The 14,794-nt window shown below is 39.4% G+C and overlaps 1 protein-coding gene and 1 long non-coding RNA gene across 3 annotated transcripts in view; one reads left to right on the top strand and one right to left on the bottom strand.

The window, feature by feature from the left end:
* LOC140480532 (uncharacterized) overlaps positions 1-9,566 on the top strand; it is a 32,955-nt gene extending 23,389 nt beyond the window's left edge. The window contains exon 3 of the long non-coding RNA XR_011961336.1: positions 9,473-9,566. This is a non-coding gene — a long non-coding RNA (uncharacterized lncRNA). The remainder of the gene's footprint in view (positions 1-9,472) is intronic.
* The window catches only part of calcr (calcitonin receptor), a 267,197-nt gene that overhangs the window by 99,779 nt on the left and 152,624 nt on the right, over positions 1-14,794 (bottom strand). For both annotated transcript variants that reach the window (XM_072575487.1, XM_072575488.1), the window contains exon 8: positions 8,954-9,066. In XM_072575487.1, the coding sequence (XP_072431588.1) occupies positions 8,954-9,066 (113 nt within the window). The remainder of the gene's footprint in view (positions 1-8,953; positions 9,067-14,794) is intronic.

The raw sequence follows: 14,794 nt of genomic DNA, 5'->3' as shown, positions 1-14,794 counted from the left end.
AAATATCTTAATCTCCATGATATCTTCAAATGTCCCCATTTTAAAGTATCCACACAAAACCCACATGACATGAACGTTGGTTATAGCACAGCACTGCGGTAGTGCACTAACACCTCATGGTACTAATGTCTGGTAGCTCTTAAGATATTTGTCAAGATATGACATCCGAGTAAAAGCGGAAAGTACTGGAGAAATTCAGCAGTTCTGGTAGCATCTGCAGAGAGAAACACAGTCAAAATGTTGACTCCAACGTGACTCTTCTTTGCAACACTCGCGCTTTCTGTTTTTATTTCAGATCTCCAGCGTCTGCAATATTTTTGCTTCTATACAAAGTCAAAGTGCTGTGTACTGAAGTCCTTTGTGAAAGCAAAAAGATTGAGAGGGAGCCTGAGGAATCTCCTTTGACCCTGTTATCATTAACCTTTCAATGTTTTAAAGTGTGCAGAGACTGTTAAATTGCCTTGAAATGCTTAAACACCTACAGGACACTGTTGAACCTGTGACAGACAGCACTTTGTGCAGCTTTTCTATGCAGATCAATGTGCTTTGAAGGATAATGGACACATGAACTGCCCAATTGTACATCTCTGAATGTGGAATGGCAAAGCACTCCCTTGTAAAACTGATACATTCAACGAATCTTTCCTGACAGAGATGTGGGGAATCAGCACTTATTATGGAATCTCATCAGAACAATCCCAGCACGTTGCTTTTGGCCTTAAAGTGAAATGCCATTGTTGCAGACTTCAATGTCACACTTCAGGGAAGCCTGACATCTGAGGCACACTGCAGTCAGGGAGTCAGATGCCTATGAGAATTGAGCAATGCTCAGTTATTACAACTTCTTTTATCCTTGGGCTGTCTGAAGCCGCTCATTGATCACATAGGTGTAACTCAACAGGATTTGACAGCAGACAGTATAAAATATCACTATTGTAACACTGGAAGTCAACATTTATTAACAGAAATGAAAAATGATTGATAATGATGTTTCGCCTGTGCCTCCTATGCATCCTCAGAATGTTTTCTTCCTCTGCAGGCCCAGTGTCCACAATCGAGTTGGAGAGAGCTTGCCCTATGGTTGGCCTGGTTGACTTTGATGTTCACAGTGTTGTTCTCTCCTTCCTTTGGGCTTCGGGTGCCATGGCCTGCTGAAAATTGCCTGCCCAGATGTCGACTCACTCTCGTTGGCATGCCCTCTGGGAAATTTGAGACTGACAATAAGTGCTGGCCTCATCAGTCAGCAAGCCCCCACATCCCATTCATGATTAAAAACAATTCCATCACACTTGGTTCCAGCACAACAATGGCCTGATATTTCTGTAGGTGAAAGTGAGGACTGCAGATGCCAGAGATTAGAGTCAAAAGAGTGGTGCTGGAAAATCACAGCAAGTCAGGCAGCATCTGAGGATTTGGAAAATCAACGGGGCTTTTGTCCAAAACATCGATTTTCATGATATTTCTGTACCCAACTTGGCAGTTTGCCTGAGTGTAGGGCCACACCTTCTACCTAGTGCTGATCCGGTCCCTATTCTTCAATGGTTCTCGGAGTACCAGTACCCTGGGGTATTTCTTCCACAAATAGCCATGGAGGCATTTCAGTGATATGCTTTCAGGGTTGTGCTCCTTGAGTCTTAATCTTGTGATTTCCTGCTAAAGTGAAAGTCTCTGAGCTGGGGGAGGGTGCAGGTGAAAGCCTTGCCATTGCATTCTCTGAGGGTTCACTGGCTTCAAAGATGGAACTGAGCATCCCTGGAATTGTCCTGTGCAGGGGAGGTTCACTGGATGTCACTGATGCCTGCATAAGGGAAGAGAAGGTAGTAGCTGTGAGAGGGTGAATATCTTGCACAGATTATGAATGATGGTAGTATTGGGCCATTACAGCAGCACAGCTTAATGAAGCTCACTGGTTTGGGGACCCAAATTGTGGCTCCTTGTTGCTACATGAGTTGTCCTGCTCTTGTTCAGCCAAATCCAGGGATCTCTGTTCATCGTGAACAAGGAGCTTGCTGTCCATCATTTCTTGGCCAGTCTCGGACCTTTCATCCTGGCTATGTGCCAGTTTATCCTACAATGAGATGAAGGCAGGGATTGAGGCTGATGGGAGTGGATAGAAGAGCAGTTAGCAGTTATACATGAGTTAGTGAGGTGGTGGGGTCCCTCCACTGTATGAATAAGAAGCACCGAGGGCAGGCAAGGTTAACAGTTTTGGAGACTGATGCAGCTGAGAGCCTTTGAGCAGAAATGATGCTTGCAATGCTAAGAGTTACAGTCACCGGCTTTGGGAAGGTATGTGTCAATAGCAGAGATTGAATGTAGTGGATGCATGAGTGTAAGGTAACAAGAAAATGATGGTGGCACTTATCTTTGTAAAGTGCAGATGATCATTGACTTTCCTCCTGCACTGCTGGGCATTACTTTCAATGCAGTACTCAGCATTGATCCAGACTGCTATATAAAGGCTGACATTATCTGGTGGTAAGGCCTCCTGGGCAGCCTGCAGGTAAAAGGACAGCCTTCCTCCCCACCTACCATCCATCTGCAGCTCCAGGTCCCTGTCCGGATAGTAGGGATGTAACTTACTTTCTGGGCCATGATCTCAAAGACAGTGGTTTTTCACCACAGTGTGCAGCTAGTCTTTCAATATCATGCCAGAGATACATACACTGGAAAGTCCTAACAGTGATTAGTGGTGGATTTGTGAGTACATTTTAGCGGAGAGATGGTGGCATTTATCGTTGCACAGCATGGGAGGTCACTAACCTTCTTTCTATTGTCCCTTTCCATATGGAACACAGCACTGACCCATGCTGCAATTCTGTCCATATGGCTGGATCTGTTGACATGGCTTCCTTTGGCAGTCAGCACTACCTGTTCACCACTCCATCCACCAGCACCTCCAGGTGGCTGACCTTGAAATGGGGAGTTAGCTTTCCATTTTTATGCAACGCTTCCAGTGTCAAGCTGTGAGAATCTAATCCTGCTTTGTAGCATCTGAAGTGGTATGCAGCTTGAATTACCATTTGCTGTGATTGGTGTGTGAAGCAGAATGTTCTGGCCATGGTGAGTACATGCTTGAATCTCAGTTGCATAATTAATAAAAAGAAAGAAGATGATTGCAATGAGAAAACTTGTCCTGGACCCGAGTGAATTAGATTTCGTGAACCCCCCTCATCTGCACATTTTACCCATAAATAGGAGGTTCAGTCAGTTGTTGAGAATTATGACCAATGCAAGTCATGTAAGAAAGTGAAAAGGAGATGTGTAAAATTCAAAAACCACCTTTGTGCAACATTATCTATGGCTCTCAAAGCTTAAATGATCTATGGAACAAACCCAGAATACTAAGGCATACCTCAATTGAAATACATATCATGATATGGTGATATGTCACCTTTAGAAGACATAATCAGACTTTTTTTAAATGAGTATATCTCATTTGAACCAGCTATGATAGATTCATAGAAATTAACCATCATCTAATTCATTTCAAAGTTGACCCCAGGGCCAGTGTTACTGTATTGTGTTGTGTGAACAAAAATGTTTGGTTGAAGAAAACAAAATTACAGCATCTTGTCATACAGAGAAGGTCACAATCATAGAGTAGTACAACTTGGAAACAAACCCTTCAGTCTAACCAGTCCATGCTGAACATAATCCCAAACTAAACCAATCCCACCTTCCTGCTCCTGGCCCATATCCCTCCAAAATTTTCCTATTCATGTACTTGTCCAAATGTCTTTTAAGTGTTATAATCGTGCCCACATCCACCACTTCCTCAGGATGGTCATTCTACACATGAATCACTTTCCCCCACCCCCACCCCCCGTAAAAAAATTTGCCCCTCGTTTCTTTTGTAAATCTCTCTCCTCTCACCTTAAAAATGTATCCCCTAGTCTTGAAATCCCCCATCCTAGGTAAAGATACCTACCACTAACTCAATCTATATGCCTTATGATTTTATAAACTTCTATCAGCTCACCTCTCAACCTCCTACCCTCCAGTGAAAAAAGTCCAAGCCTATCCAGTCTTTATAACTCAAACCTTTCATACTCGACAACACGCTGATAAATCTCTTCTGAACCCTCTCCATCCTATTAATATCCTTCAACTCACAAATTAAAGGTATATAAAATGTATCTTTGAGGCACAGAGGTTATTGCTATATTGGAATGACATAGGCCAACCAGAATCTGCAGAGTCCATTGCTGAGCAAGAAAGATGTTTCATTCTGAATCTCCTTCATCAAGTACAGAAATTCACAAACAGAGGGAGGAGTAGTTGCAAGAAAGAATCACCCAAAACTATTTACAGGCAAAGGTAAACACAGCACAGATTATAACATCTGAAGTGGGAGATAGCACGGGGCAGGATGACACCAGGCACACTGTCACACAAGATGGCCGTGGAGCCATAAGTTGGCCACTTGACACACAATATGGAGAGAGACAGCAGAGAAAACACAGACACTGCCTGGGGCCACCACAATGCACTCATAACCTAATTGATTAGTTTAAGGTGGGTGGGGGAGAGTATACAGAGCGTACACTGCCCACCGAAGTGTCCTGGGTCCAGCCAACACCTTTGATAGAAATGCAAACTGATACGGATTCAATACAAAGTGTTAATAGCCAATGCTGCAGTAATCATCCTTCTCAGGGAGAGCGATTAGCACCCATTACTACAGCAATGGACGCCTGCGCAGACACTGAAACTGACAATGTCTGCACTGAAACTGACAATGACTGCGCTAAAATGAACAAAGGCTGCACTGGAATTGACAATGACTGCATCAAAACTATCAATGATTCTGCAATGTTTACAACAAACAAACTATGTTACAGAGACAATAACCTCATCACTGACCTATTATATCACAAGATGTATAAAAGTATCTTGACATGTGCTCAACATTGAGAGAAGAATCGTAGCTAACCACAGTGCTGTTGGTTCTTTCTCTCCCCAGAGCTCTGGTATTTCCTTGTACAATAAACTCTGTCTTTAATCCCAGCTCTGACTCTGAGGCTGGTGGTTTTCCCCACAACACATCATTTTAAGAAAAGTTGCTAAAGCTAAGAGAATTCCTCATCTTTTAATGGGACAAGTAACCTATCAATGGTAGGACATGTCTAATCAGGTGTGATGTCACAGTGACTAACCCAACAGAATAGAGTTCAGGCATAGTCTTTGTATCAAAACCTAATGGTTCTGTCAGAATATATGTTAATTTTATATACCTCAATAAGACAGTGGCTAGAAAAATCCACTCATTGTCCGGTAGCCATCTTGTGTGACAGTGGCCAACTTATGGCTCAGCGGTCATCTTGCAGATAAAAGGTTGTCCAAACTCACTAAGAGCATGATCATCACTAAACTGGATTTTACCAGTGGTTTGTAGCAGGTCTGTTCCATGAGATGAAAAGTCCAAATTGTTTGGTGCATTCATAACTCCATTTGAGAGATGGTGTTTCTGTAGATTGCCTTTTGAAATCACACCAATTCTAGAAATCTTCCAATTTTTTTCCAACAAGGGTTGGGTAGCATTACATGTGATATGAACAACGAAGATGAAGATGTCATCTTAGCCCATGCAGAAAGTTATGATCAGAGGGTGCACGCAGAACTTAAATGATTGCAGGTAGAAAGGCTAAATCTCAGTTCAAAATGTGAGTTCTCCAAGGATTTTATTAAATTTTTGGGACATAACACTGACAAAGCTGGCATAAAGCCACATCTTCAAGGATGATAAGAAAATTTTCCTACTCCAAAAATCAGTAAAAAACTTACAAAGATTTCTGGAAATAGTAAACCAGAGAATAAAAAAAACTTATCTCACTTGGGAACTATGTCAAAACCCTTGAGACACTGACTGAACAAGGCTCAAGAATGGTATTAGGACACACATCATGAGGTCAAAGTCATGATGACTTATGTAGATATCTTGGCTCAATTTAATCCATAATTCTTGACTCTTATCCTGTGGATGCCTTCGCCACATGTATTGGAGTAGTTGTCTGCCAGGAGCAGCTGGCATACTGCAGAAAACCAATATATTATCCATCTGAATATGCAGTTATTTAAAAAAAGCCTCATGGTTATGACAGCCTGCAGGAAATTTTCAGATTGCATCCTGGGTCTCACTGTGAAATGAAAAAGATTTGACCAAACAAATTCTTCCTTGAATACAATCTTTGTCTTTGTTTCATGAGATTTGCATATGAGAACAAATACATGCAAATGAAATTACAAATATCAGCGGAAACTCTCTACACAGTGACTGCTGACAAACGTCCACCAGAAAGTCATAGAGTCATAGAGATGTACAGCACGGAAACAGACCCTTCGGTCCAACCTGTTCATTCTGACCAGATATCCCAACCCAATCTAGTCCCACCTGCCAACACACGGCCCATATCCCTCCAAACCTTTCCTATTCATATACCCATCCAGATGCCTTTTAAATATTGCAACTGTACCAGCCTCCACCACTTCCTCTGGCAGCTCATTCCATTCACATACCACCGTCTGCGTGAAAAAGTTACCGCTTAGGTCCCTTTTATATCTTTCCCCTCCCACCCTAAACCTATGGCCTCTAGTTCTGGACTCCCCCAACCCAGAGAAAAGACTTTGTCTATTTATCCTATCCATGTCCCTTATAATTTTGTGAATCTCTATAAGGTCACTCCTCAGCCTCCGATGCTCCAGGGAAAACAGCACCAGCCTATTCAGCCTCTCCCCGTAGCTCAAATCCTACAACTCTGGCAACATCCTTGTAATCTTTTCAGAACCCTTTCAAGTTTCACAACAGCTTTCTGATAGGAAGAAGACCAGAATTGAATGCAATATTCCAACAGTGGTCTAACTAATGTCCTGTATAGCCTCAACATGACCTCCCAACTCTGACAACATTCTGACCAATAAAGGCAAGCATACCAAACACTATCTTCCGTATCCTATCTACCTGCGACTCCACTTTCAAGGATATATGAACCTGCATTCCAAGGTCTCATTGTTCAGCAACACTCCCTAGGACCTTACCATTAAGTGTATAAGTCCTGCTAAGATTTGCTTTCCCAAAATGCAGCACCTTGCATTAAACTAAATTAAACTCCATCTGCCACTTCTCAGCCCATTGGCCCATCTGATCAATGGGCTGTCTCGGGGAATTAAGGGCTACGGGGAGAATGCGGGTAAGTGGAGTTGAAGTGCCCATCAGCCATGATTGAATGGCGGAGTGGACTCGATGGGCTGAATGGCCTTACTTCCACTCCTATGTCTTATGGTCTTATGATCAAGATTCTGTTGTAATCTTCGCTGTCCAATAGACCTCCAACTTTGGTGTTATGTACAAACTTACTAACTATACCTCTTATGCTCACATCCAAATCATTTATATAAATGCTGAAAAGTAATGGACCCAGCACCGATCCTTGTGGCACTCCACTGGTCACAGGTCCCCAGTCCGAAAAACAACCCTCCATTACCACCTTCTGTCTTCTATCCTTGAGCTAGTTTTTGTATCCAAATGGCTATTTCTCCCTGCATTCCATGAGATCTAAAGATCTGTCAGATGATAAAGAACTTGTCAATAAACTCAATTCAAGCAACAAAATGTTGGGGCCAGCAACACAAACAATACTTAACTTCAGAGGGAAGCAGAAAAAAGTATCCCTAATGTCTTGCTACATGTCAGTATATTATCGAAGGATTACCAGTTAACAAACCTAGTGGCTTAATGATGAAGATCCATTTTGAATGCAAACAACATTTCATTATTGCTCTGAGGAAGGATCACTTAACTGAAAGGTTAAACTCTGATTTCTCTCAACAGATGCCAAACCTGCTGAGCTTTTCCAGCAATTTCTGTTTTTATTTCACTACTGTTGACAAAGTTAACCCTCCTGATTTAAGAACCATATATCCTCATCAAGATACATCAAAAGCAAGCGGGCGTGACCAAATATCGATCTGGAGCTTGAACTCCAGTTAGGTGGACAGAATCCGTAAACAGATAGAAGATATTAGAAATGATTTTCAAACATGTGTCATATAAAGTCCCGAAAGAAAGGAACTCTATTGATTTCCACTACCTTTCCCACTCGAACATTGAAACAGATAGGGAGTGACCTGTTTGTGTTTGATGGATACTCTTATCTACTAATGATGAACTACTTTTGTTGACAGATCAAAGTAAAGAAAGTATACTCCATCAACATGGATACAGTCATCAACATCCTTCATTAAATAATTACCACACTTGTAACCTCAGACGTGGTGATACCTGATAATGGTCCACATTGTAATCGAACAAGTGTCGGATTTATACATTAGTCAAACATCCAGCTTGACTGCTGTTATAGCATCAGAGACTGGGCAGCCAGAGAATAGTGGTGAATCTAATTTACCATATTTGAAACATTGTGTGAAGGAAAAAAAACACTTTGGTGGGAGGGTGAGTTGGTGATGAAGGTGATCATACATAAGGCAGTTAGTGTCTGAAAATTTAACTGAATAATGATATAAGTTTCATCTATCAGGATATAAAGAACTGTTCCTGGGAGGAGCAAACAAATTGTTCCTAAGTTGTGTACCAGAATAACTCAGCAGCAGTAATGTGTTCTAACACATAACAATAACCTGAGTTACAAAGGACTCTCGCGTATTTCAGATGTAATGTAACCAACTATTAAATATGATGTAATAAACCTATTTTTTTTTATCAAGACTGAGTTTAACTTCTGCCAAAGACTTGATGTGAATATTCTTCTTCACTTGGTAGCAGTAACTTAACCTAATACCAACTAGTTGAATTGGTGGCAGGGAATTTACCCATGGCTTTCCAGATGATTGCACAGGCTGTGACCATAACAAATACCATGCTGGCAACATTGGAATCTGAGAATATAGCATGCTGACAGTGGTGAGGATTTTGCTGTATATAGTAGGATCGTACCTTTATTTTATAATCTGTGAATTTATTACAAAATGTATAGTTGGACCAAGTTCGATTGGTTTCTGGATGCTTGAACCAGTTCCCGGTTTCATCACAGTATTTTGTAGCCTTTTCTGAAAAAAAAATAAACCGTTTTACAAACGAACAGAAGCTAAGACAATGTAGAACATGCAACCTTCTCCTGATAATCCCAAACTGTAAACAAAATAGAATTATCCAATTATTTGAATTTAGCAATGTAAATATTTTAAGAAATGTGAATTTGAAGCTGCAACTTGAATGATCAGAGAAGTTATATGACCCAACTTTGAATTAAGGGATGAGATAACATTTGCAACTAGGAACGGACTTTATTTTTACCCAAACAGAACTTCAGTATGAAAGGGAATTTTTTTCAGCTCTACCAAATTTTTACACTTTGCAAACTTAGTTCATCTGAATAGTATTTGGAGATTGACACTGGGCTGAAATAATCTCATCTCTATAAATTTACATGATTTTCTATTGTTTCTCTTACAGATATTTCTAGCTGCCGCTGTTGACAATATACAGGCATTGTCACTTCCACTGAAAACTTCAGGATCTTCTTTTCACTGTTTTATATATCAGTCAAACTGTACAATTTCTAGATCTTATTATGAATAAATAAAGAGGAGAATAATTACCTGTAGCTTAATGTTAGCCCCGTAAATAGACCAATGAAGAGACATTTTGAAGATTCATGTTTATTTCAGCCTTTGTTTAGAAGGAACTTTGGCAGTGAACACTTGCTCAGAGTGGTTCTACTGATGATGTTGTGAGTTTATATCAGGAAGTACAGAAGTTAATACTGACTCGTGCACAGTACCAATAAACACTTGCCTCCAGACTGAGAAGCAACTGTTCACCACTACTTCCTGTTTTCTCTGCAGTCAAGAAATCTTACATCCAAGCTGCTCTTCTAGATTTAACTCATTAGGCTTTAATTTTGCTAATAGACATATTACATGGCGCATTTTAAAAAATGTTTTGGCAATCCATTTGCACAACATTTTCTCCTCTCAATAATCATCATTGTTACTTCATCAAAGAACACAATTAATTTTGTCAAATCCATTTTGCCTTGAACAAGTCTATGGTGACCTTCAATTATGAGCTTCCATCTTGCCATATGTCAATTGATTTTGGTCCAGATTATTGTCCTCAAAGGTCTATGACTGATGTTGGACTGGTTGGTGTATATTTGAAGATTTACCACTTTGCTCTTTATTTAAATTGAAACACAACTGTAAAGGCACCCACCACCTTTAAAACCATAACCATTAGGTTTCTCCTACTATCTAATGAGAATTAGAAAATTGTGGCCAGTGCCATCAAAAATTCAATCTTCCACCCCTCAGTAACTTCAAATGTGTCCCATTCAGACTGGATCACTTTCTTTTTGCGGACTACCAAAATTTTAATTTCTTCCTTCTTATTCATGTTGCAGAGTAATATAATGTAACGATACATAAGAATGTGTGATGATGTTGCTGTATGTTGGTGTCATAATAATGTTAGTACTGTATTGATTATATGCAGAAAGAACTAGAAAGAAGCAAAATCTGCACTTGAGTTTTGAAGTAGTGTGTGTATCTATTTCAACTGTAAATAAAGAATTCTTAGAATTCTTAGATTTAGGTTTATTGTCATATGTACTCCAGTGAGTACAGTGAAAAGTTCACAAGTTACATCTTACAGCATCATCATAGCTACAAAAGTACCTGGGTACAGATTCTTGCACACAAGTTTTTTACAGAAAGTACCACGGACTCAAGAAGCAGTGCTTGGGACACTGATTAGAATAACCCCATACCCACAATAAAACATAAAAACATTCCAAAAGTAACCAAAATCAACAAGAAGCACAGAGAGATTTTTCAAGACTCAGCAGGAAAGCGGGGGACGTTGCAGGTGCAGGAGAAGACTGAGAAACAGACTGGAGCCATATTGCACAACAAACACAGCCAGACTCAAAGGAGCAGCTCCAGTGCTCAGTCAAGTGATGGAGACTAATTTATCACTCTTAGAGCTATTGCAGGCTAATGACTAATATCCCCAGACTCGGGCGTGGGAGGTTTGAGAGAATTACAATTTTATTGAATAGCCACCGGCTTCAGCTAAAGAGGCTAAACAGTCCAGGTCAATGCGTTACTGTATGCTATTGGAACAATCATGACGTAGTTGCCATTGAAAGTGAAATAATTCCATGAAGGCCAGTATCCAATCACCACGTCACCATTTATTTACACATGCAGAGTACATGTCACTGACCCAGTTAGCATGGAGCTGGCTCCTAGAGTGAGAACCTCTGATACTCTTGCTTATATATGTCAGCCAGGGCTCCCTGATTGGATCAGGTTAATAGCCCCAATCAGGGAACTCATATTCTATGAGGCCCACTTGGCTGACCTTGTTCCAATTACTACAGAGGACATTAATAAAAATTCAGAGTCATATGAAGAGGTGTTGAGGGCATTTGATATGCACTTCAGCATGAGGGCAGGTTTAACACTGAAGGATGTTAAAAATAATCAGAGAATAATAGAGTCCTCAGGAAAGCATGGATTTGTTCACTAATTTTCCCAGTCCAGCAAAGAATTTCACACATGAAGGACTGAAGTCAGAATTAATTCACAACCTATGGTGATGTGTGTTTCAGATGGCTCTATCAAAGCAGTGAGGATTTAATGCTAGAGAAAGCATTAGCCAATGTGAGACAAACTCAACTTCAGAGGCAGAATAAGGTTTTGTTGGAGGGGAAGTAAAATGGTATATAAAATATCAATTGCTGTGAACCATGCTTAGGATGCAGTGAAATGCCCAGCCAGCCAAAATGGAGAAAAGCGTGCTAAGTGACACGTCAAAGTGTCAGAGAGGTGAAGGGGAACACACAGACAGACCTTCTGGTCAACGTATGGAGTGTAAAGGCATAACTGTCACACAGTGGGATAGATTTTTTTTAAAAATGCATCATTCCTGTGCATTAAAATGAAGGAACATGAGAAATCTGTCAAATCTAAATTAAAAAATCAAATTGTAGAAGAAATCAGTGAATTCAGGAGTTGAAAGTACAGTTACATCTCAGTATTATCCGAATAATTTAAATGGTTTCAAAAGATTAAATTGCAGCAGCCCTCAATGATGCAACAAGAGGAAAGCTTAGTTACACACTTTCCAGGTAATATTACTTTAATGGGTTACACTTGGAATAGCATCTGCACCAGAAATGTTTCAAAGAACATTGTTAAACACATTGGAAGGCAATGCAGAGCTAATATTGTCAACATACTAATACATCAATCCACAAAAGAAGAACATGACCGACGAATTAGAACAGTCATCACTCATCAAAATATTTCAGAATGTACGTCTCACGTTGAAAGAATGGTAAGTTTGCACAATGGAGAATAACATTTCTTGGACACATAATCCAGTCATTGAAATCACAGTAAAACAAAAGTCAACAAAGAATTTCCACTGCTAAGGAAAATTATAGACCTGCAATGATTTCTTGTGATGAAAAACCAAATGAGAAATTGTTTTGTCAAACTTAAAGTAGGTAAGTCTTTCAGATAGCTATGATGCTAGGGTGAACAATGGTTTTATAATTATCAAAAAAACAGAAAATGCATTTTACAAAATCAAGTAACTCCTGATCTTTTCAGAACACTTTGAAAACTGTGATCTGCATCTACCATCCATAGTGAAAGCAGACACATCTTCAAAGGGATTGGGATTGTGTTATGGGGGATGCTTAGGGTTTTGGAGCAGGACTCTTAGGTGAAAAAAAAGGAAAGTGTGCACCAATCTACTATGCTTTTGGATCACTTGCTTTAATAATTGTAACAGTTGAAAATGAGGATTTAACAACAACATGGGCATGGAAAGAAAAAAAATCGATTAAGTACTGAACTCCCAGTTTAAAATAGAACCAAACCATGAACCATTGGTTTCTCTTCTGAATAAAAACAATAACTAGGATACTGCTCAGGACTCAATGTTTCAGATTGATGTCAGTGAGTCATGGCTGAATATATAGATATATGAATATATTTGGATAAGCACCAAATGATAACAGATGCATTGTCATGGATATCAATAAGTGAAACAGAGAAAGTCAATTCAGGCTTTATAGAAGAGGTCAAGCCTACATTTCAGAATGAACAGGCGTAAAAAACAACAAACAGACTGGAAATGTAAATAGATAAATTTTACCATAAACATCGATTTGGAATCAAAAAAATGGAGAGAAAGAATAAAAAACTGAGACTGTATTAGATTGAAACAGACCAAGGGATAATAAGGTGAAATCATAATGCTTCGATAATATTGTGTAGGAAACCAGTAGAACAATGGAACCATTTCTCAAAAGGATAAGCGTAAGAAACCTCTACAATCAAGGGATGGAAGAGAGCAAAGTATCACAGGTCTCAGAATGAGACGAAGTCTGATCAAGGAGACTGGTCACTGCACTATGAAGACTAACCCTGTGAATTATGAGACTTGGTGGTGGAGGGAGGAGCATTGGAAGAAGTTGTTCACTAAGGTGTTAAAGACTTCAGAGGGGGATGTAGAATAATGAGAGATCAGTTGAATGTGTAATGATGATAATGTATAATAATTTCATGATATCAGCGTCACGTTCTTATATACACAGAACTAGAGTCTTGAGAGAATGTATGTGTATGTGCTAAGCTGTAAATAATGAGTTCTTACAGAATTTCAGAAAGTGCCATGGACTCAAGAGACAGTGCCTTGGAGATTAATTAGAATTAGACCCAGACACACAATAAAATAATTGGTATCTGATCCATTATTGCTTCTAATTCCTTCATTGTTGCATTGGCAGAATCGTCTTCTCCAGCAAAGAAACATGCAGTGTTACCTTAGTGCCTTAATTACGGCTTCTGTCTTCACAAGGATGGTCCTAATTGAGCCCACCCTTCTGTTAACTGTCCTCTTGCTATTTAATTGCATTTTGTTCTCTTTTTAGAAAATTGTTCTTCTGATATGAAGAGATGCTTTTCATCAAAAAAAGGAAATGATGGTAGAAAGGAAAATACTGACAACCAGTAACTTGCTATTGGAGAGTGGTGGCATTTATAGCAGGAAGACACCGAAGGATATCTGATTTTATAAAGTGAAATAGTGCTGACTGGAAAATTGAATATTGTGCTCTTTTGGATATTATTAAAAAATGTGTTTTATTCACCTTAGTTATTCAACATTTTCTGTATTTATATTTGCACAGCAATAAACAGGATTCTTTTTCTTTTTCCAAGCCAGTTCAGATCCTATTTGCCTGGATAAATAAAGTAATACAAATTCACATAGCTTTATCAGCAATTCTGCAACAGGGTAAAGGAAGCCATGATCATTAACTGCAACATCACACACAGTAAGCCACCATAGATATCGAAATTGCTTGAACTAAATTAGCATAGATATAGAATAGATTTTCTCAGAAATGTGACATATTTAAGCACTCAACTCCATGAAGAGCTAATTGGAATATTATGCAACATAGGCTTTCTGCTGCAGTTTAGCAATGCATTCCAATGTTATTTCAACCATTCTTTCAAAAAAAAGGTAATGATTTCGTCCAGTAGGATCCACCTCCATTCAGCAACTACAGTCAGCACACTGGAAATCTCAGTCTGGAAGCATGAGGGATTTTTTGATTTCATCGGTAGGTTCTCAGAAACAATTTGCATTTTTGTGGTTAACATAGAAAGAAATTCCAGAGATGCTTCACAAGAATATAATCAGTCAGTAATCAGAGTCAAGCCAAACAAGGTAATATCAAGAAAAACCAAAAGA

Source organism: Chiloscyllium punctatum, chromosome 8 (genome assembly GCF_047496795.1).
Source record: "Chiloscyllium punctatum isolate Juve2018m chromosome 8, sChiPun1.3, whole genome shotgun sequence".
In the NCBI taxonomy this organism is placed as follows: domain Eukaryota; kingdom Metazoa; phylum Chordata; class Chondrichthyes; order Orectolobiformes; family Hemiscylliidae; genus Chiloscyllium; species Chiloscyllium punctatum.
Note: the sequence above shows the minus strand (reverse complement) of the source record. Positions and strands in the feature narration are given on the sequence as shown.